This window comes from Staurois parvus, unplaced genomic scaffold, assembly GCF_062004578.1.
Source record: "Staurois parvus isolate SC_StPar_1 unplaced genomic scaffold, SC_StPar_1.0 ptg001306l, whole genome shotgun sequence".
NCBI lineage: Eukaryota > Metazoa > Chordata > Amphibia > Anura > Ranidae > Staurois > Staurois parvus.
Window position 1 is genome coordinate 232,015 of NW_028319102.1, and position 20,958 is coordinate 252,972.

The 20,958-nt window shown below is 41.9% G+C and overlaps 1 protein-coding gene across 1 annotated transcript in view; it reads left to right on the plus strand.

The window, feature by feature from the left end:
* ARRDC4 (arrestin domain containing 4) overlaps window positions 1–20,958 on the plus strand; it is a 77,866-nt gene that overhangs the window by 40,217 nt on the left and 16,691 nt on the right. The window contains exons 2-3 of the mRNA XM_089661082.1: window positions 1,692–1,755; window positions 6,341–6,488. Coding sequence (XP_089517208.1) covers window positions 1,692–1,755; window positions 6,341–6,488 — 212 coding nt within the window. The remainder of the gene's footprint in view (window positions 1–1,691; window positions 1,756–6,340; window positions 6,489–20,958) is intronic.

Sequence of the window (20,958 nt, forward strand, 5' to 3'; positions counted from 1 at the left end):
GCCAGCGTGTAAACATCGGGGGCGCGCGGCCACCCCCATAGGAAAGGTGTATCTTAGTACACCCGGCGGTGCGCGCTGACGTCATCACGCCCTCTGCTCGTCGATCCTACCATAGCGCGGATCGTCAGCATCAGGTAAGGAGCGGCGATACAATTTTTCTCGCTTTTCTTGCTAATGTGGGGGGGGGCAGTGTTACTCGCTATTCTTACTAATGTGGGGGGGGGCGGTGTTAATTCCATACATTTACTTTTATAGCCCCTCCCAAATTTTACTTGCATTCCTGTTCTCTAAAGGGGTGGTCCTAGGGTTTGATGGGGGCGTGGCCAGGTTTGGGTGGGGGAGTTCCACCACCTTTCCTCTGAGAAAAAAAGCCCTGTATATATATATATATATTGTTTTCACATTTGGATCACGATCAGTTTTCATGTTGCTATGTGATTGACTTATTTATCATCTTATGTTCACTTTATTCATAAATTTTCCTGCTCACTCATTTCATCCTGAGCTTTTTTTTTTTTGTGTGTTTTTTATATCTTTTATTTGCACCTATTTCACTTTGATTCATTATTATTTAGGGGTCTATTAGATTGGGTAGTGCAGCATATTTTTTTTCATTCTCTTTTCTGACACTATTGGTATTATAGGCTGGTGTTAGCAGCCACCCGGTTTTGTTTTTTAGCATTGACGGCGCAGGAGGAATTTGTTTTGATACCATTGAATGGCCCCCATGCTCTCCTGAACTAAATCCAATAGAACACCTTTGGTATATCATGTTTTGGTCCATCCAACGCCACCAGGTTCCACCTCAGACTGTCCGTCCAGGAGCTCAGTAATGCCCTGGTCCAGATCTGGGAGGAAATCCCCCAGGACACCATCCGTCGTCTCATTAGGAGCCTCCCCCGACGTTGTCAGGCATGCATACAAGCACGTGGGGGCCATACAGACTATTGAGGACCATTCTGAGTTGATGCAGTGAAATTTCAGCAAAATGGACTAACCTACTGCATAATTTTTTCACTTTGATCGGGTTGTCTTCGAATTCAGTCCTCTGTAGGTTGATAATTTTTATTTCCATCAAACGATGGGGCATCCTTACATTCCTAACGCATGACCCCGTCCATATCAGTATAGAGATCCAGCAGGAGATTCTTCTCCATTGAGATCTGAGGAGTTTTCTAAGTGCTCTTTTAATTTTTTTGAACAGTGTGTGTATGTATGTATGTATGTGTATGTATGTATGTATGTGTGTATATATATGTATGTGTATATATATATATATATATATATATATATTACAAGGGGGTGACAGCATAGTGAGCATAACTTATCGCTCCATTAAGAAATAATAAAGCAACTTCCCTCCCTGTCCGTGATCGGCATTATGCAGTAGAAATGGAAATTTGGGTGTTCAAGTCCTAAATAGCTTCCCTATACTGTAGCTATTTAGGACATGAACATCCATTCTCTTTGAGGTATTTCAGAAAAAAATGCCACATTTTGGCCACATTTGGCTACTAAATGGAGCTGATGATACAGACATCACATTTTTGCAGAAATTGACATTTGTGCAATGAATGTTTGTTTTATTAATAGACCCCTTAGACTAAACTTTGTAGATTTGAAGTTCATAAATGATCAATGGGTTTAGAAAAAAAGTTAATAAATGTTTTCTCTTTTTTTTTTTTTTTTAGGTGAAAGACACATATTTTCATCTGGGAAACACAAGCTTCCATTTAGTTTTCAACTTCCTGCTGGGTAAGTCGTTTTGTTTTTTTTTTCCTGCAAAAGTTTGAGTGTTATTAATATTTTGTCCTCATTCTGACCTCTTGACTTCAGGAATTCTTTCCCTCCCTTTTTCTATGTCGTATTTGGTTCCGAGGACACCACAATGTGACTTACATGTGAGTCGGCCATTATCATCCTGCAGCATTTGGGGCTATTCTGTTTAGTACCACCCTGGTCACTATTTATCTATATAGGGTCATGGTCATCCCGGTCTTTTTAACTCCTTTTTTGTTATGAGTTTTTTACAGTGCCTTGAAAAAGTATTCATACCCCTTGAAATTTTCCACATTTTGTTATGTTATACCCAAAAAATGTAAATGTATTTTATTGGGATTTTATGTGATAGACCAACACAAAGTGGCACAGAATTGTGAAGTGGAAAGAAAATGATCAACGTTTTTAAAAAATTTTTACAAATAAATATCTGAAATGTGTGGTGTGCATTTGTATTCAGCCCCCTTTACTCTGATACCCCTAGCTAAAGTCTAGTGGAACAAATTGCCTTCAGAAGTAGCTTAATTAGTAAATAGAGTCCACCTGTGTGTTATTTAATCTCAGTATAAATACAGCTGTTCTGTGAAGCCCTCAAAGGTTTGTTAGAGAACATTAATGAACAAACAGCATCATGAAGGCCAAGGAAAACACCAGATAGGTCAGGGATAAAGTTTTGGAGAAGTTTAAAGCAGGATTAGGTTAAAAAAAAATATCCCAAGCTTAGAACATCTCACAGAGCACTGTTCAATCCATCATCTGAAAATTGAAAGAGTATAGCACAACGGCAAACCTACCAAGACATGGCCGTCCACCTAAACTGACAGGCCGGGCAAGGAGAGCATTCATCAGAGAAGCAGCCAAGAGGCTCATGGTAACTCTGAAGGAGCTGCATGGATCCACAGCTCAGGTGGGAGAATCTGTTCACAGGACAACTATTAGTCGAGCACTCCACAAATCTGGCCTTTATGGAAGAGTGGCAAGAAGAAAGCCATGGTTGAAAGAAAGCCATAAGGAGTTCTGTTTGCAGTTTGCGAGAAGCCATGTGGGGGACACAGTAAACATGTGGAAGAAGGTGCTCTGGTCAGATGAGAACAAAGATGAACTTTTTGGCCTAAAAGAAAAATGCTATCTGTGGTGGAAAACTAACGCTGCACATCACCCTGAACACACCATCCCCACTGTGAAACATGGTGGTGGAAGCATCATGTTGTAGGGATGCTTTTCTTCAGCAGGGACAGCAAAGCTGGTCAGAGTTCTATTGAACTTCTCGCCACATGTGGGTACAAACCATGCAATCCATACATACAAAGAAACCAAAGTGCAGAAATGAGGTTATGTGTAATGAAATGGAATGACACAGGGAAAAAGAATTGAACATGCTAACTGAAATTTATTTAATACTTAGTACAAAATCCTTTGTTGGTGACAAATAAGGTTGCAAAGGTCTTGAGAGAGCTCTTTGTTTTTACCTATCTTGAGATGCCACCTTGATAATAAAACACCTTTTTGTAGGCCATCAGTTGAGACTGAACCAGCTGATAGTAATTAGAACGCAATCCTGTCCCTTGTCAGTGCAAATTAATAATAGATTTCAGCTGGTGTCTTGGCTTTCCATGCTTTTTTGCACCTCTCTTTCTTTGTGTTCAATACTATTTCCCTGTGTCATTCCATTTTATTTTTATTTTAAATTATGTACACTGAGTTTGGAAATTTTCACCAAAGAAATACATTTTGGTCTACATTTATAAAGAACAATTATTTCTTTGCAAAATGTTTTAACAGAAATGAAGAAAAGCAAGGTTTTTCTTTTCAAACTTTTCAGCCTTTTTTTGTTTATTTAGCAATACATAAAAAACACAGTGTTGATGGAATACCACCAAAAGAAAGCTCTATTTGAGTGAAAAAATGATATAAATTTTATATGGGTGCAGTGTTGCATGACTGAGTAATTGTCATTCAAAGCATGACAGAGCTAAAAGCTGAAAATTGGCCTGGGCAGGAAGGGAGTGGGTGTACTGTATTGAATCGTTAAACCACGTGGTGGACCCATTACCTGCTGATCAGTATTTTATTTGACTTTTTTATTTTTCTGCATTGGTACATATTCCCCATGGGATCGCCCAGCCACCCGTGTCCTTTTTTATAATAAAGTGAAAACTTTTTTAACCTTTTCTTTTTTTTTTACACATCCTGAAGTACCTTGCTGCCCATATGGAAGAAAAATATATTTGAAGTATATTTTAAAAATATTCTTCCCAAATATATTGATATATATTTGAAATACTACAATTGTGGCCATGTTCAATATATTTCAATATATATATATATATATATATATATACTGTATGTTGCAATGCGTTTTTATTACATAATATCTGAAAAATATTTTTAAAAATACATTTCAAATACACTGTATGTCTTTAAAAATACAAATCTAAATTTTTGGAATGCATTTACAAATATATGTAAAAATATATGTTAAAATTACTTTTTTATATGTTAAAGAAAATGTGAAGAATATATTGAAAAAATATATTTTTCATATATATTGTAATATATAAAAAATGCATTTCAACATGCAGTATATGTGTATGTAAACATGTATGTGTGTATATATATATATATATATATATATATATATATATATATTTATATGTTTGTTTTTAGGCAGAGGCTGATAGCAGCCTGGGTGTGAGTCAGCCAGGTCACCTGGGGTCAGGACTACCCTCCGATATAAATGGGCCTGATCAGCAGGAAGTAGTCAGTGACTGTCGGGTGGATGGAAGATGGAGTAGGAGGCTGAAGAGTGGAGCCTGGGAGGGGGTCCAGGGAAGGAGCCTACCTACAGGCAGGTGCTGGAAGAGGGGACCTCCACTGTGCCACCGTCTACTAGAAGGGACAGCCTGAGCAGCAGGGAGGAGCCAGCCCAGCAGAAGGCCTGAAGGCAGCCACCAACTCATCAGAAATGACAGTGAGAGTAACCATACACCCCATAAAGGAAGAGGGCAGTCAGGTGGAGAACCCAACTAGTTCCTCAGCCGGGACTGTTTGATCTTGAGCAGCTTCTGGATCCCTTTGCCGAGGGAATGCCCTTAGTATTGCTGGGGTCTGAGGAGGTACACTGGAGAGCAGGAGTGCTATGAAAGAACAGATTTTTGTTTCCTGTCCATAGACTTGTACATAGTTTGTTCTCACAGTTCACAGTTCCTTGGGCATCCCATAGTTACATAGTTAGTCTGGCTGAAAAAAGACAAAAGTCCATCCAGTGCAACCAAAAAATAAAAAGTTATAATCCTATACCCACAGTTGATCCAGAGGAAGGCAAAAAACCCAGCAAAGCATGATCCAGCTTGCCCCTGCTGGGAAAAAATACCTTCCTGACCCCCAAGAGGCAATCACCTGGATATTCCAAGGATCTCATGTATCCCTCAACCTCAATCAAGTTTATTACCCCTTCAAAAAATCACAAAAACAAGCCTAAGGACTGGTTACCGCCTCATTGTGCAAGTGTGAAGGAAGAAGATGCATGTTGCCTGGTTATGCAGGACTGTAGAGGGACCCAAAAAACCCCCAAACTTGGCGACTCCTAAGGGGGTAGTGTTACAATTATATAAACTCAAAAGTCCCGGTTCGACTTGAATGCCCCTCATACTGTTTTGGGCCAGTTTTCCTCTGATAATAAGAAAAAAATCAGGAGATATCCATTACAATTTACCACCAAAAGAAAGCCCAATTTGTTTCCTGAAAAAAAAAAAGTGGTATAATCTACCTGGATACACAATATGTACAATTTTACTAACACATGTCAAAGTTGCAAAATTGTGCTTAGGCATTAACATTTGGCGCCAGGGGCATCCCTAGGCAGGTGTGGGGGGTGCACACCGCACCGGGTGACACCTATCGCACGGGATGACACCGGACCCGCTCCACAAAAAGGTACGTTTTAAAGCAAGTTGATCATCTTCGCTGGATGGATCGGATCTGCGGATTGAGCATAATGGATCGGAGTCCGATCCATTGTGCTCCCCAATCCGCAGATCTGATCCATCCTGCGGGGATCGTAGGCTTGCTTTAAAACGTACCTTTTTGTGGAGAGATCAGATAACCCCGTATAGGTTGCAAGCTGTCGATCCCCGCAGGATGCATCGGATCTGCGGATTGGGAAGGATAATGGATCGGGCTCCGATCCATTATACTCAATCTGCAGATCCGATCCATCCTGCGGGGATCGTCGGAAGGAGTGTCACCAAGTGTTACCGCACCAGGTGACACCAACCCAAGGGACGCCCCTGTTTGGCACTAAGGGGTTAAGAATATTTGTTTTACAGAAGAAGTTCCTTAATATCTTAGATTGTAAGCTCCTAGGATCAGAGCCCTCCTATCCCTCTTGTATTGAACTGTATTGTTGCTGTATTGTCTCCCGTTATATTGTAAAGCGCTGAGCAAACTGTTGGTGCCATATAAATCCTGTATAATAATAATAATATGTTTGGCGCTATATAAATCCTGTATAATAATAGTAATAATAATAATTATCATCATTTGTTTTTGTTATGTTTAGCAATCTGGTTACAACCTTCACTGGAAGATACGGAAAAGTTCAATACCAACTCACCGCGCTTTTAGAAAGACCCTCAGTGCCCGATCTGACCGTCCACCGGGAGCTCCGCGTCACCAGCCGGATTGATATCAATTCACCATCTTTGTTTGTAAGAACTATAGTCACAACCAGAAGGTTTTCTTTTTTTTTTTTTTTTTTTAGTGACACCTCTCATTTACTTTCTGTTTACCGTCCAATAACAAGTCGTTCTGGCGGTCTGCGGTTGGTATCCGCTCCCCTAATGTATGCAGGTGCGCCAATTTGTTTTATTAGCTCTACATCACGCAGTCCCATTTAGGGCCGAGGCTGCATTTGTGAGGCTCGCTGTTCTGAACGTGAATAATGACAGCTGCACAAGACAATTAGGGGAGACTTATTATTAATCATTGAAGGTCTGCTATCTAATGCAGACCATTATATGTCACGTATCCTTCCATTTTTCATGCCATTTTCTACCACTAAGTAAGTGTATGCAGCTGCCGGCGGAATCCTTTCAGCCATCATGCCCTAATGGCAAATTGGATCACATTAAAGCATTGAACTCCATAATGACTGCAAATACATAGTATGGCAGGGAGGATCAGAGCATGAGTAACAACACGGTGCCGAGATGTGGAGCTAATGAGCTTTATTCTTTTATCTGCACCCATTTTATCAAAATAATATACAATTATACCTTGCACTTTCATGACAGCTATACAGGAGCCTAATGGTGCGGTATTTAAATATGAATGATATCATCACAAGAAAATACCCGGGCAATTGAAGCTGATTTTAAACAAGCCCAATCGGACATAAAATGTGTTGTGAGTTTTTGGAAGTGTACGGAGGATTCTTGTTGGAACTTCAGAAAGTCCCAAAAGTCTAAGATTAAACCCATTCTTATATACGTATTATGTCATTTTATTGCTTTACTTTCTGCATTCCGGGACTTTACATGACTAGTGCACAAGAGATAGGCTAGGCAAGACCCCCTACATGACTATTGCACCAGAGCTAGGCTAGTCAAGACCCCCTACATGACTATTGCACCAGAGATAGGCTAGTCAAGACCCCCTACATTTATTTCAGGTACTTATATAGTGCTGTCAATTTACGCAGCGCTTTACATATATATTGTACATTCACATCAGTCCCTAACCCTCAAGGGGCATACAATCTAAGGTCCCTAACTCACATTCATACATACACATACTAGGGACAATTTAGACAGGAGCCAATTACCTACCAGCATGTCTGTGGAATGTGGTAGGAAACCGGAGTACCCGGAGGAAACCCACGCAAGCACAGGGAAAACATGCAAACTCCATTCAGGAGGCGCCATGGTTGGGAATTGAAGCCATGACCCATTTACTGCAAGGCAGACGTGCTAACCACTAAGCCACTGTGCCGCCTGTCTCATGACTGTCTGAGAGCATGCTCCCAGCCCACATGTCTGGTACTCACGGAAAGGTCCCGGTCTGCTCTTTCGATCGGGACCTTTCCCAATCATGTGACCGCCGTGACGACGCGTCACGGCGGTCACATGATCCGTAAACCCTGCCCATCCCGCCTCCTGGCTTCTGGAACTCTTAAAGGGCCAGGAGGCGCCGATGGAAAGGGGTTAAACTAAAGGCTGAGTTAGTGTGAGTCCCAAACCACTGAACTGTGCTGTGCTGTCTGTTCTAATATTCTGAATCTGATTCCGCCACATTCTACCATCTGATTCTGCCAGGATTCTGCCCTCTGCAGACTTTAAGATGCCATATATGACGTGTCATTTTTGGAGGAAATATTTTCACCAGCGGTGCACTCTGGATGTATATACTGAGATAAAGGGGGTTACTAAAATATTTGAACTTTACCTTTCCAAAAGATAAGTAATGAATAGTTCATGTTATGACAGGTTTGATTTTCCTATATAATGTTTATAGATGTTATACACTCATATTACCTACTCTCCTCTCCTTTAGGCGCACCCTGAAAACCCACCTCTTCAGGGAAGCCTACCCCGCCCCCTGCTAATTGCCGACCTCCTCCACTCTTCCTACCACTCCATCCCCCACAGCTTTTCTCCCGTACCACTATCCCCCCCACTCCTAGATTGTAAGCTCCAAGGAGCAGGGCCCTCGAACCCCTCGTGTATCACATTGTATTGTTACTGTACTGTCTCATGTATTGTCTCCCATTGTAATGTACAGCGCTGAGCGAACGACTGGCACTTTATAAATACTGTATAATAATAATAATAATGACCATCTCACTCTCTCACATACCCCTTTAACATATCATTAAAGAAAAAACATAACACAGATTGGAATAAAATGGCCAACACGGCTTTTTGTTAACACTTCAACTTCCCGTCTCCTCTCTTTCTTTCTCTCCAGTTTTACCTAACTGGACCTCCTGGTGATACCTTTTTTCTCCTTCATTTTCATTTGATTACTCTTTCTATCATTATCTCGCCCTCCTTACCTTTCTTGCCTTCTGAGTCTTTTGCTTTCTTTCTCTTCTTCCACATTATCTAATCTCAGATTCCGAGTCCACAGACACTTTTTCTTTTATCACTCATTTTGGCGAGGTCGCTGGTGGATAACAAAAGCCTTCTATGACACCCAACTCACCTAATACTGCTTACAAGCCATCCTCATCTCCACCGTACTCTTTGATTACACACCTTCTATAGGCTTTTCATACCTTCTCTCCTAAACATACTTTATATACCTATCATTCACATAGACCATTCTATTCATTACTTACTCACACCTACTTTAAAATTCAATGTCATGTGCATGCTTTCTATTCAATGCTCTCACCACACTGAGTGAATTTTATCCTTCCTTCTATATCGATAATTTTTCTTCTCTTATACACTGTTCTTCTAGCACTCCAACCAGAATTTTTGTGGAAAGTGTATCTTAATTGTCATGACTTTTTGATTGGTTCAACTCTGTTATAACCCAATAAATATTCTTTAAAAAAAAAAAAAAAAACACTTCAACTTCAATACACAAAACATTCCTTAACCACCTCCTGTCCGGCCGGACGGTGGCAGTGCAGGGTCGGGTGGCCGTTTACAAATGGCCTCCCCGCCCCCTGCTTGTGCGCACTCCCTGGGAGCGTGCAGCACCGCGATCCAGTGCCCGCTGTGTCCTCCGAACACAGTGCAACACCGATCGTCGGATGGGTCCTCTGTGCGAGGTCCCGATCATGTGATCACTGATTGACCAATCAGTGATCACATGCAGAGTAGTAAGCAATGATGTCCTGTAATGTACAGCGCTGAGCGAACCATTGGCGCTTTATAAATACTGTATAATAATAATAATGTCACTTCTGACATCATTGCTTACTACTTGTGAAATCTGTGAATGATCACAGAGGTCACGTGGTACAAGGCTATTCACAACAGCCTTGTACCATGTGACAAGCTGTGACCAATCACAGCTCCCACAGTATTTCTCAATGGCTGCAAGAATGCAGCCAGAGAGAAGGAGAAATTATTGCTTTTACACCCATAAAGGCTATAAAAGCAATCAGTGTAAAAAAAGAAAAAAAAATGTAATCACACTGCACAAGTAGTATAGTGTCACCATGGTGACACTGTACTGCTAGGGTGACCGTATGTAAAAAGAAAAAAAAACATAAATAATAATATAAAAATGTAAAAAAAAATGTTAAAAATTATAATTTCTGGTTATAAACTAATTTGTTTTTTTTTTTTTTACTAAAAAGATAACTGAATACATTTTGGCCAAGGTTTATGATGAAATATTATTTATTTGCAAAATTTTCTACTGGATCCACTTTACCTATAAATGAGTTCTTGGACCGAAGCCAAAACTCCAGGATGTATTTGGCCGAAAACCAAAACGGATAGTTTTTAAAAAAAATATATATTTTATATATAATTATATTATATCCACTTTCCCCCCTGAGGATTTACTCGCTCCTTCCTGACCAGGCCATTTTTGGTGATACGGCGCTGTGTTACTTTAACTGACAATTGCGCAGTCGTGCAACGCTGTACATAAATGAAATTTATATCATTTTTCTCACAAATAGAGCTTTCTTTTGGTGGTATTTGATCACCACTGTGTTGTTTTATTTTTTGCACTATAAACAAAAAAAACCCAACAATTTTGAAAAAAAAAAAAAACAATATTTTCTCATTTCTGTTCTAAAAAATATTCAATAAGCTCAAATTTAATTCTAACATAACGAATATGACAAAATAAAATGATAAAATGATTAATTTAACCACTTGCCCTCCAGAGGATTTCATCCCCTCCCCCCCCCCTTCCTGACCAGGCCATTTTTTGCGATACGGCGCTGCATTACTTTAACTGGCAATTGCGCGGTCATGCAGCGCTGCACCCAAATGAAATGTATGTCCTTTTTTCCCACGAATTGAGTTTTCTATCATTGGTATTTGATCGCCTGTACCGTTTTTATTTTTTGAGTCATAAACAAAAAAAGACTGACAATTCTGAGAAAAATAACAGGGAAGGCCCTTACCAGGGGTGGATTGACAACTCATGGGGCCCCCAGGCAATAGGGGATCATATGGCCCCTGTGTCCTTGCCCAAACTCAAAAAAGCCTATGAAAAAGGTACCAGGGGCATCTCATGGGGCCCCTTACTGACCCCGGGCCCTCGGGCAGTGCCCGAGTTTTCAAATGGTCAGTCCACCCCTGGCCCTTACTGCATGCAAGCTCCAGATCAGTGGCTGGTAATCAGGGCTGGGCTATAGCCTCATGTCTGCTCTGACAGCTCCAACATGCCCAATCTCCACCCCATCCCCCCACAGCAGATATAAAAACACACCGTGCGTGGAGAAGTACCTTCTAGCTGCTAGAAAGCAAGTAATTGGCTATGCATGTGCAGTGCATACTCCATGCCAACCATGGGCAGAGTATGGGCACAGGGTGGTACACCCATTCTATGACATGCATTAGGAGTGGGGGACACAGTTCCGTACCCTGGGTGCCGGATGAACCTATCCCGGTGCTGCATAGGATTTTCACCAGTCATATTGAAGTGTAAAGAGACAATGATCTTCTAAGCCTTGGGTCCACTAACTAACTGAGGGAACATGAAGAAGAAGGTCTAAGGACTAAATGAGCTAGCCCAACATTCGGGGAAACTGGAATATCCCATTAGAGACATGAAAACTACAAGTTGTAGTAACAGAGAATTGACACTAGATGTCAGCGCAAAGATATTTATACAGGACATAATTAACCCCTTCCAGACCTTTAAGCAGATCTAAATGCTGGGAGGCAGAGGCGGGGCTTTCCGATCATGTGTCCGCTGTAATTGGTGGTCACATAATCGGAAAGCTCCCATCACAAGTATGCATCGAGAGCCTTCCCATACACACGGGTTACTGTGCTTGGGGCTCCATGCCAACTGCCAACCATGGTAGCTGATCAACTAAATTCAGCCAAAATCTCTGGCTGAAATCAGCTGCCAAACTCGAGCTGTATCAAATCACAGCGCAAGTTGGGCGGGGGGGGGAGGGCGCATAAGCCCAGAGGTTTGGTCACGACCAGGGGTGGATTGACAACTCATGGGGCCCCGGGGCAATAGTGGATCATGGGGCCCCTGTGTCCTTGCCCAAACTCAAAAAAGCCTATGAAAAAGGTACCAGGGGCATCTCATGGGGCCCCCTACTGACCCCGGGCTCTCGGGCAGTGCCCGAGTTTCCAAATGGTCAGTCTGCCTCTGAACCCAGAATTTCGGAGTTTCTTTCACTCCCGTTGATAATGGTCACAGGACAAATAGAGAGAGCGCATCTCCGCAATGGGGACACAGACAGAAATAAAAACCCAACAGGGGTTCTAATTCCTTTCCATTCCATCCAATGTAAAAAAAAGTGTGCCTTTAGTTATATTTAACCCCTTATAAGCCAGAATACTTGTAAAAGGACTGTAATTCCAGGAGTTCCACTTTAAGCCTCCATTCACACCTAGTAAGTGCATGTGTTTTTATTTTTCTGCATGTTTTGCACTTCCATTGAAGTCTATGGAGCCAAATACAGTACATGCAACAATTCCCCCCCCCCAAAAAAAGTAATTGCATCTTAAGGTGAGGTTCAAAATCTAGCCCTTTCCAAGGGGATCATGGGGCCCCTGTGTCCTTGCCCAAACTCAAAAAAGCCTATGAAAAAGGTACCAGGGGCATCTCATGGGGCCCCCTACTGACCCCGGGCTCTCGGGCAGTGCCCGAGTTTTCAAATGGTCAGTCCGCCCCTGGTCACGACATACCAGTATGACACTTGAACTGTCCCTGTTACATGTACTGTGGGCAGCAAGTAGTTGATTCGAAGAAGAGATTTCTAGTTTGTTTTCCTCTAAAACCCCAAGGCTAATGTTCATCAAGCTGAACAGTTGCGCAAATTAGGCCGTGTCTCCTTCAGCAAAGTCTCTGTGGAAGGTCTATTGTCCTGTGCTTCTGTATTCCTGGGCAGCCAAGTGCAACAGTTTGAAAATTTCAAAGACAGACTCATTACTGGAGATAGGGCAGACATTATTAACAAAGTCCTCAGGATAAGGCTGCAATTGGAGACTTTAGAGCAGCCAAAGGAGGAATTTTTGTAACCTTGTTATAAATCTGGTGATTTATTACCAGATTCTGGTTTCTTCTGGTCCAATGGGCGGTGGGCACGCTGCATTCGGAGCCATGCACCTACAGCCACATGAATGGCAAATTAGGAGCAGCGACTGTGTCCATTCAGCCCTGCGGTCCAATTAACAAGATGAGTCTGCCTGGGTGGGGATACGCAGAACACCTGTACATCCCCGTGTGGGTCAACACGGCCCTCGCTCGGGTGTATAGTAGAGATGTGCACAACTGAAAAATTGGTATCGGATTCGTACGTTAACCGCTTCCCCGCCACGTATATATAGATGTGATTTCGTATTCCCGGGTAGGGGGCACACATGCGCCGCGTGTGCGACCTACCCACATTGCCATTGGCAGCTACAGCTGAGTCCCACTGCGTCCCAGCTGGAGATTCCCCGCCGCCACCTGGCAAACGCCGAGTACCACTGACGGGGGAGAGGTCTGTATGTAAACAATACAGATCTCTCCCCTGTCAGCTCCTGCACACTGCTTTGTATTGTTCTGCATAGCACAGCCATACAAAGCAGCATGCCTCCCTAGTAAAACGCACACAGTTAACCCTTTGATCTCCCCAGATGTTAACCCCTTCCTGCCCAGTGCCATTAGTATAGTGTCAGTACTTTTTATTAGCACTGTATTAGTGTCACTGCGGATGGATCAAATTCAAAATCCTAACACTGACGTACAAAGCTGTCCACCATACTGCCCCGAACTACATCACCGACCTAATATCCAAGTACCACCCAACATGCACACTCCGCTCCTCACAAGACTTCCTTCTCTCTAGTTCCCTGGTCTCCTCCTTTCATGCCCGCCTCCAGGACTTCTCCAGGGTGTCACCCATCCTCTGGAACTCCCTGCCCTAACCCATCAGACTATCACCTACTCTCCTCTCCTTTAGGCGCACCCTGAAAACCCATCTCTTCAGGGAAGCCTACCCCACCCCCTGCTAACTTGCCGACCTCCTCCACTCTTCCTACCACTCCATCCCCCACAGCTATCTCCTCCTGTACCACCATCCCCTCCCTCCTAGATTGTAAGCTCGAAAGAGCAGGGCCCTCAATCCCCTCATGTTTTGCATTGTATTGGTATTGTTCTGTCACATGTTCTGTCCCCCTTTGTAATGTACAGCGCTGAGCGAACTATTGGCACTTTATAATTACTGTATAATAATAATAATAATGTCAGTGACAGTCACTTCTCCCCTGGTGTCAGAATGTCCATCGCAGTCCTGCAAAAAATCGCTAATCTTTGCCATTACTAGTATAAAAAAAAAAATCCCAGTATATTTACCGCCATTTGTAAACGCTATAACTTTCACGTAAACCAATTAATTTACACGTATTGGGATTCTTTTTTAGCAAAGACATGGAGCAGAATACATTTTGGTCTAAATTTATGATGAAATTTGTCGGTCTTTTTTTTTTTTTTATAGCGCAAAAAATTAAAAAAAACACAGGCAATCAAATACCACTGAAAGAAAGCTCTATTTGTGGGAAAAAATGATATAAATGTAATCTGGGTGCAGCGTTGCATGACTGCGCAATTGTCAGTTAAAGTAATGTAGCGCCGTATCACAAAAAATGGCCTGATCAGGAAGGGCGGGGGGAATCCTCTGGAGGGCGAGGGGTTAAGTTAATCATTTTGTTTTGTCATGTTCATTATATTAGAATGATTTGCTTTCGCAATTAATTTTGAATATTTAGATTCGTTTCTTATATTCGTTATTTTCTAATTGATTTGAATTTCGGAAGACAGCAAATCCTTTCTATTCTATTCTATTTTACTTGCCCCATTTGAAATTCCAATTTTGAGATTCGAATTTCGAAATTTGGAACACTGCTATATTCTCTCTATTTTGTGCAATTCTATTTAAAATTTGAGGTTTCTTTTCCATTCTATAGTATTCTATTCTGTTTTATTCTAGTCTATTCTTTTATACACTTTTCTTTTCTTCTTTTTTTCTATTTTAGCCTATCCTATAAAGCAGCCTAAGGCTCCATGTACATTGCAGCTGATAAACTCATGTTCAGGATCTTTTCTGCGTTTTTTTTTCAGCAGCCCCTGAACTCTCCCTAATGTTTTCCTATGTGCCCATGTACACATCGTCGTTTACAATCGTTTACAGGCAGTTGAGTTTACATTCGTTTTTTGAACTCACCAAACTTCAGGAGTAGATTCTATCAGGGTTTCAAACGCTAAATGCTTGTAAACACGGCTAACCGTGATTATAAGCGTTTGCGTTTGGAAAATTTTTTTAACTCTTCCATTCCCAGATGCTGTACAGAGCCTTTTTTTCATCATGAAAAATGGATGCAAAGCGTTTTCCCGGTACTCAAAAGGACCCGGTACACCATACTTTGAGGTTTCGCATGAAAGAAAATATGTTAGACACTGCTGCAATAATTTCCAGACAGAAATGAGCCGAAACACATCCAAACACCACAAAAAAAAAATAAAAGACAGGTCATCTCAACACATACTGCTCTCTCTGCTTCTGCTCTCTCTATTTCTCTCAAAATGTCTGAAATAGTTAATTATTTACCAGGGGCGGACTGACCATTTGGAAACTCGGGCACTGCCCGAGGGCCCGGGGTCAGTAGGGGGCCCCATGAGATGCTCCTGGTACCTTTTTCATAGGCTTTTTTGAGCCCCATGATCCCCTATTGCCCGGGGGCCCCATGAGTTGTCAGTCCGCCCCTGTTATTTACTGTTTTCAGAGCATTCTGGGCATTTGGGAAGGTCTCCTGAGGTTATCTTTAAAAAACGCTTCTAAACGCAAACACGCATAAACGCAGTATGCAAACTCAGCTAAACAGACTTTTTTTAACCTCTTCACGCCGGCCGAACGCAAATGTGCGGCCTCCCCGGTGTCTGGGGCTAGACGCCGAGCGGCTGTACATTTACGTTCCCAGCACATTTGCACCCCCACCACACATGTCCGGTACTCACAGAAAGGTCCCGATCTCCTCTTTCGATCGGGACTTTTCCCGATCATGTGACTGCCGTGATGGTCACATGACCCTAAACTCCGCCCCGCCTCCCGGCTTCTGAATCTCTTAAAGGGCCGGGAGGTGCCGGCGTGAAGGGGTTAACCTACGTTTTCCAGCAGTCAGTTTCCATCGTTCAGAAGTATCCCGTGTACATGGGGCCTAAGTAGGAATCGTCATCTTGTTTCACTATTATACCTTACTGTATTTATTGAATTATGTTTCCATTTTTTTATTCAATTCCTTTTTCGAATTAGGATAACTTGTTTTATTATATTTTTTTTCGATTCGTCGAAATTCGTTACTATGGTTATTAGGAAATTCAGCTACGTCTGAATCTCCACATAAAGGAAATTTTGTCCAAATTTTTGGATTCATAACACAACAAATTGCGCATGTCTGGTGTATACTGTGGTACCAGGGGCGGACTGACCATTCGAGCACTCGGGCACTGCCCGAGGGCCCGGGGTTAGTAGTGGGCCCCATGAGATGCCCCTGGTACCTCTCATTGGCTGTTTAATAGGCTTTTTTGGGTGTGGGTGAGGACACAGGGGCCCCATGATCCCCTATTGCCCGGAGGCCCCATGAGTTTTCAGTCTGCCCCTGTGTGGTACGCTAGTGTGAATGAGACCTAAAGAGTGGCGTAGACCTGTACAGATTATTCAATTTTTGTTCCATTATGGATCATTTAGCGGATCAGCTCACTTTATGGACTGCGAAAGAATGGTTTGTTGTATTCACCAAACTGCACCGGTGGCATTCATTAGTCACTTATAAGTTTTGTATGAGTCATTTTGGATGATTCCAACTGTTTTTATGTGCATTCTATTCTATTTTACTTATTTATTGTACATCATTTATTGGATTATTTCATCAATTGTTGGGATAAGACAGTGAGGGAGTAGTGTAGTGTTGGGGTAGCGCCAGTGGTGTATTTAGGTTTCATGCTGCCGTAGGCAACACAAAAATTGCCCCCCCCCCCCCCCATGGAGAGACCCTGACACCAGCCTATACCCACCTTCCCCATGAAGAGAGCCTGACATTGACCAACAACACCCCAGCCCCCACCCCCACCCGAGAGCGCCTTCCACTACCAGTGCTCCCCATACACTGGCAACCCCCCCTCCCCCAGCAAGAGATAAGACACTCACCTTCACAGCTCCCCGGGAACAAAAGTCAGGCTCTGCATACACCATCAAGCAGCCCACAGCCCCTCTCAGATCCCGCCTGGTCCCTGTGCTGCGTGTGTCCCTTCTTCCTTTCCTTCTTTCAAGGGACAGCATTGCCCCCCTGAAAAAAGCCGCCCTAGGCAACTGCCTTGTTTGCCTTGTGGTAAATACACCCCTGGGTAGCGCTGCACCAATTCACACTATATTCTGCACATTATCCATTTGGTATATGGTTGGGTGTCAGCAGCCTCCTCCCCATAATTGTTATTAGTCCATTTTTGAGTAGCAGAGGAGGTTGCTATTGTTTATTTGTAGACCTGTATGTATGCTGATTTACCAAACAATTCATAAAACACGATTGCATGGCTTCTCCGCAGAAAGAAAGCTATTGATTCCTAATGCAGTCATCACTATGTGTAAGGTGTTCTATGTGCCAAAAAAACCATTTCTGGGATTCCTCTGGCGCACTCTTACTATCTACACACACCTGTTCAGTATCGGAATTAATGAACATCATGCGCCTCATTTTCAGTGACTGTAGTATACATCCATAACAATTACAGGCAGATTTTTTGTCATTTTGGCTTCTGGGGACATGAACAATGGTGCAGATGTGACGATTACGCTGCCAAGTGTCAAATGAAAAAGACAAATATGTCATCACAGACATTTATGTATATGTTTCATTTTCATTTTTTTTTTTTAATTAAATCCTAAAAAGATGATTTCAAAGCAGAATTAAACTGTATCTGAGAACCACAAAACTTAAAATGCAATTTGATTCATTTTTAATATTCATAGTAAACTCCCCCATCCATCCGTTTTCTCCATGCTGTATTTTGTTGAGAAATCACTTTTAAAAACACCCCCTATAATTTCTATCCCTATAAGAGCAGATGATTTGTATAGCATTTACTTCCTGGAATCCATCTTCCCGTAGCTCAGGCGTACAGGCAGGAGGGTGTGCTAAGCTGGGAAAAGTCCCTCCCCCTGATGAATGACACCTGGGTTGTATGACATAATTTTGGCCATATTGAATTAAAAATCTAATTTCTTTATACATTTTTGCCAAAATGTATTCTGTAACGTGTGTTTGGTAAAGAGAAAATAATCCCAATAAGTATATATTTATTGGTTTGACTGAAAGGTATAGCACCTACAACCTGTGGTATATATCTGGAATTTTTATTCATTCATTCATTTATTTATTTATTTATTTAATACTAGTAATAGCTTTGATCAGCAACTTTTAGTGGGACTGTGATAGTGTGGCGGGCAATCTGACACTAACTGATGCTTTGTGGGAACTGCCTAATTGACACTGACATCACCAGTGACACTAATACAGTGATCAGTGCTAATAGTATATACTGTCACTGTACTAATGACACTGGCTGGGAAGCTGTTAACATTTTGGGGCAATCAAAGGGTTAACTGTGTGCCTAAGCATGTGTAATGTGTTTAGTATGTGCTGCTTTTAATGAGCGATGTGCTTGTTTTTACTCCCTGCTGTGTTATTTACTAACATAGGGCTCTCTTCTGTCATTTGCTCAGCCAATCAGTGGATCCCAGCCATAAATCATTGGCTGATCAGTTTGTGCTGTAGCAAATCACAGCTCATCCATGGCAGTGGGCGCATGCGTGCGCCCCATAGTCACATAGTTAGTCTGGCTGAATAAAGGCAAAAGTCCATCCAGTTCAACCATAGAAAAAAAAAAGTTATAATCCTACACCCACAGCTGATCCAGAGGAAGGCAAAACTGCAGGGAAAAAAATTCCTTCCTGATCCCCCGAGAGGCAATCAGATATTCCCTGGATCAACTTTACCTATAAATGTTATATCCAGTTATATTCTGGAAACTAACTACTCAGAAATGCGGAATCACGTATATATATATGTGACCCAGTGCAGTGGGGTCACACTGTAGCAGTAAAGCTACAGTGCATGGTCGGCTAGCAGTTAAGAAAACGCATGTGCAAAAATGCAAAAAGCACTGTAAAATGGATCAAACGCAGACTGCATAGGTGTGAACCTAGCCTTAGTCTAGGATCACACCTATGCATTTTCCTCTGCATTTTGCAGAAACGCACAGCAGTCCATTTAACACAATTTCCTATGGGACAGATTCACATCTCCGTGTTTTCCCCCGGTGCGTTTTTTGGAAAGGGTCAGGGACTTTTTTGAATGTAAAAAGTTGCGTTTTTGGTTCTATAGACTTCAACGGAGACACTGCATACATTTTTTTGATGCATTTTTTATGCATTTTGCACTTTAATTTGCCTAGCAACAAAAAGAAATAAAAATTTGAAAAAAATCAAAAAACGCATCAAAAACCTGTATGTGCAAAAACGCAAAAAGCACTGCAGAAATGGATCAAATGCAAACTGCATAGGTGTGAACCTAGCCTTAGTCTAGGATCACACCTGTGCGTTTTCCACTGCGTTTTGCAGAAACGCACTACAGTCCATTTAGCATGATTTCCTTTCTATGGGACAGGTTCACATCTCCGTGTTTTCACCCGGTGCGTTTTTTGGAAAGTGTCAGGGACTTTTTTAAATGCAAAACAACTTCAATGGAGATGCTGCAGAAAAGCATGTAATGCGTTTTGACATGTTTTTGATGCATTTTGCGTTTTAATACTGCCCAGCAACGAAGTGAAAAAAAAACTGTGAAAAACAAAATGCAGAACACATCAAAAAACGCATCAAAATGCATGTGCAAAAATGCAAAACGCACTGCAGAAACGGATCAAACGCAAACTTCATAACATGATTTCCTATGGGACAGATTCACATCTCCGTGTTTTCATCCAGTGCGTTTTTTGGAAAAGGGTCAGGGACTTTTTTAAACGCAAAACGTTGTGTTTTTGGTTCTATAGACTTCAATGGAGATGCTGCAAAAAAGTATGTAGTGCATTTTTTACATGTTTTTGATGCGTTTTCTTCTGCCCAGCAAAATGCACACTGCAGAAACAGATCAAACGCAAACTGCATAGTATGATTTCCTATGGGACAGATTCACATCTCTGCGTTTTTACCCGGTGCGTTTTTTGAAAAGGGTCAAGGACTTTTTTAAACGCAAAACATTGCGTTTTTGGTTCTATAGACTTCAATGGAGATGCTGCAAAAAAGCATGTAATGCATTTTTTACGTGTTTTTGATGCGTTTTGCATTTTATTTTGCCCAGCAACAAAGTAAAAAAAAAAGCAGAACGCATCAAAAACGCATGTGCAAAAATGCAAAACGCACTGCAGAAACAGATCAAACGCAAACTGCATAGCATGATTTCCTATGTAACAGGTTCACATCTCTGCGTTTTCCCCCGGTGCGTTTTTTGGAAAAGGGTCAGGGACTTTTTTAAACGCAAAATGTTGCATTTTTGGTTCTATAGACTTCAATGGAGATGCTGCAAAAAAGCATGTAATGGGTTTTTTACATGTTTTTGATGCGTTTTCTTCTGCCCAGCAAAATGCACTGCAGAAACAGATCAAACGCAAACTGCATAGCATGATTTTCTATGTAACAGGTTTATATCTCTGAGTTTTCACCCGGTGCGTTTTTTGGAAAGGGTCAGGGACTTTTTTAAACGCAAAACATTGCGTTTTTGGTTCTATAAACTTCAATGGAGATGCTGCAAATAAGCATGTAATGCGTTTTTGATGTGTTTTCGCTTTTTATTTTGCCCATCAACAAAGTGGAAAAAAAAATGCAGAACGTATCAAAACCGCGTCAAAACGCATGTGCAAAAAATGCAAAACGCTCTGCAGAAACGAATTACATGCCAACTGCATAGGTGTGAACCTCGCCTAACAGTG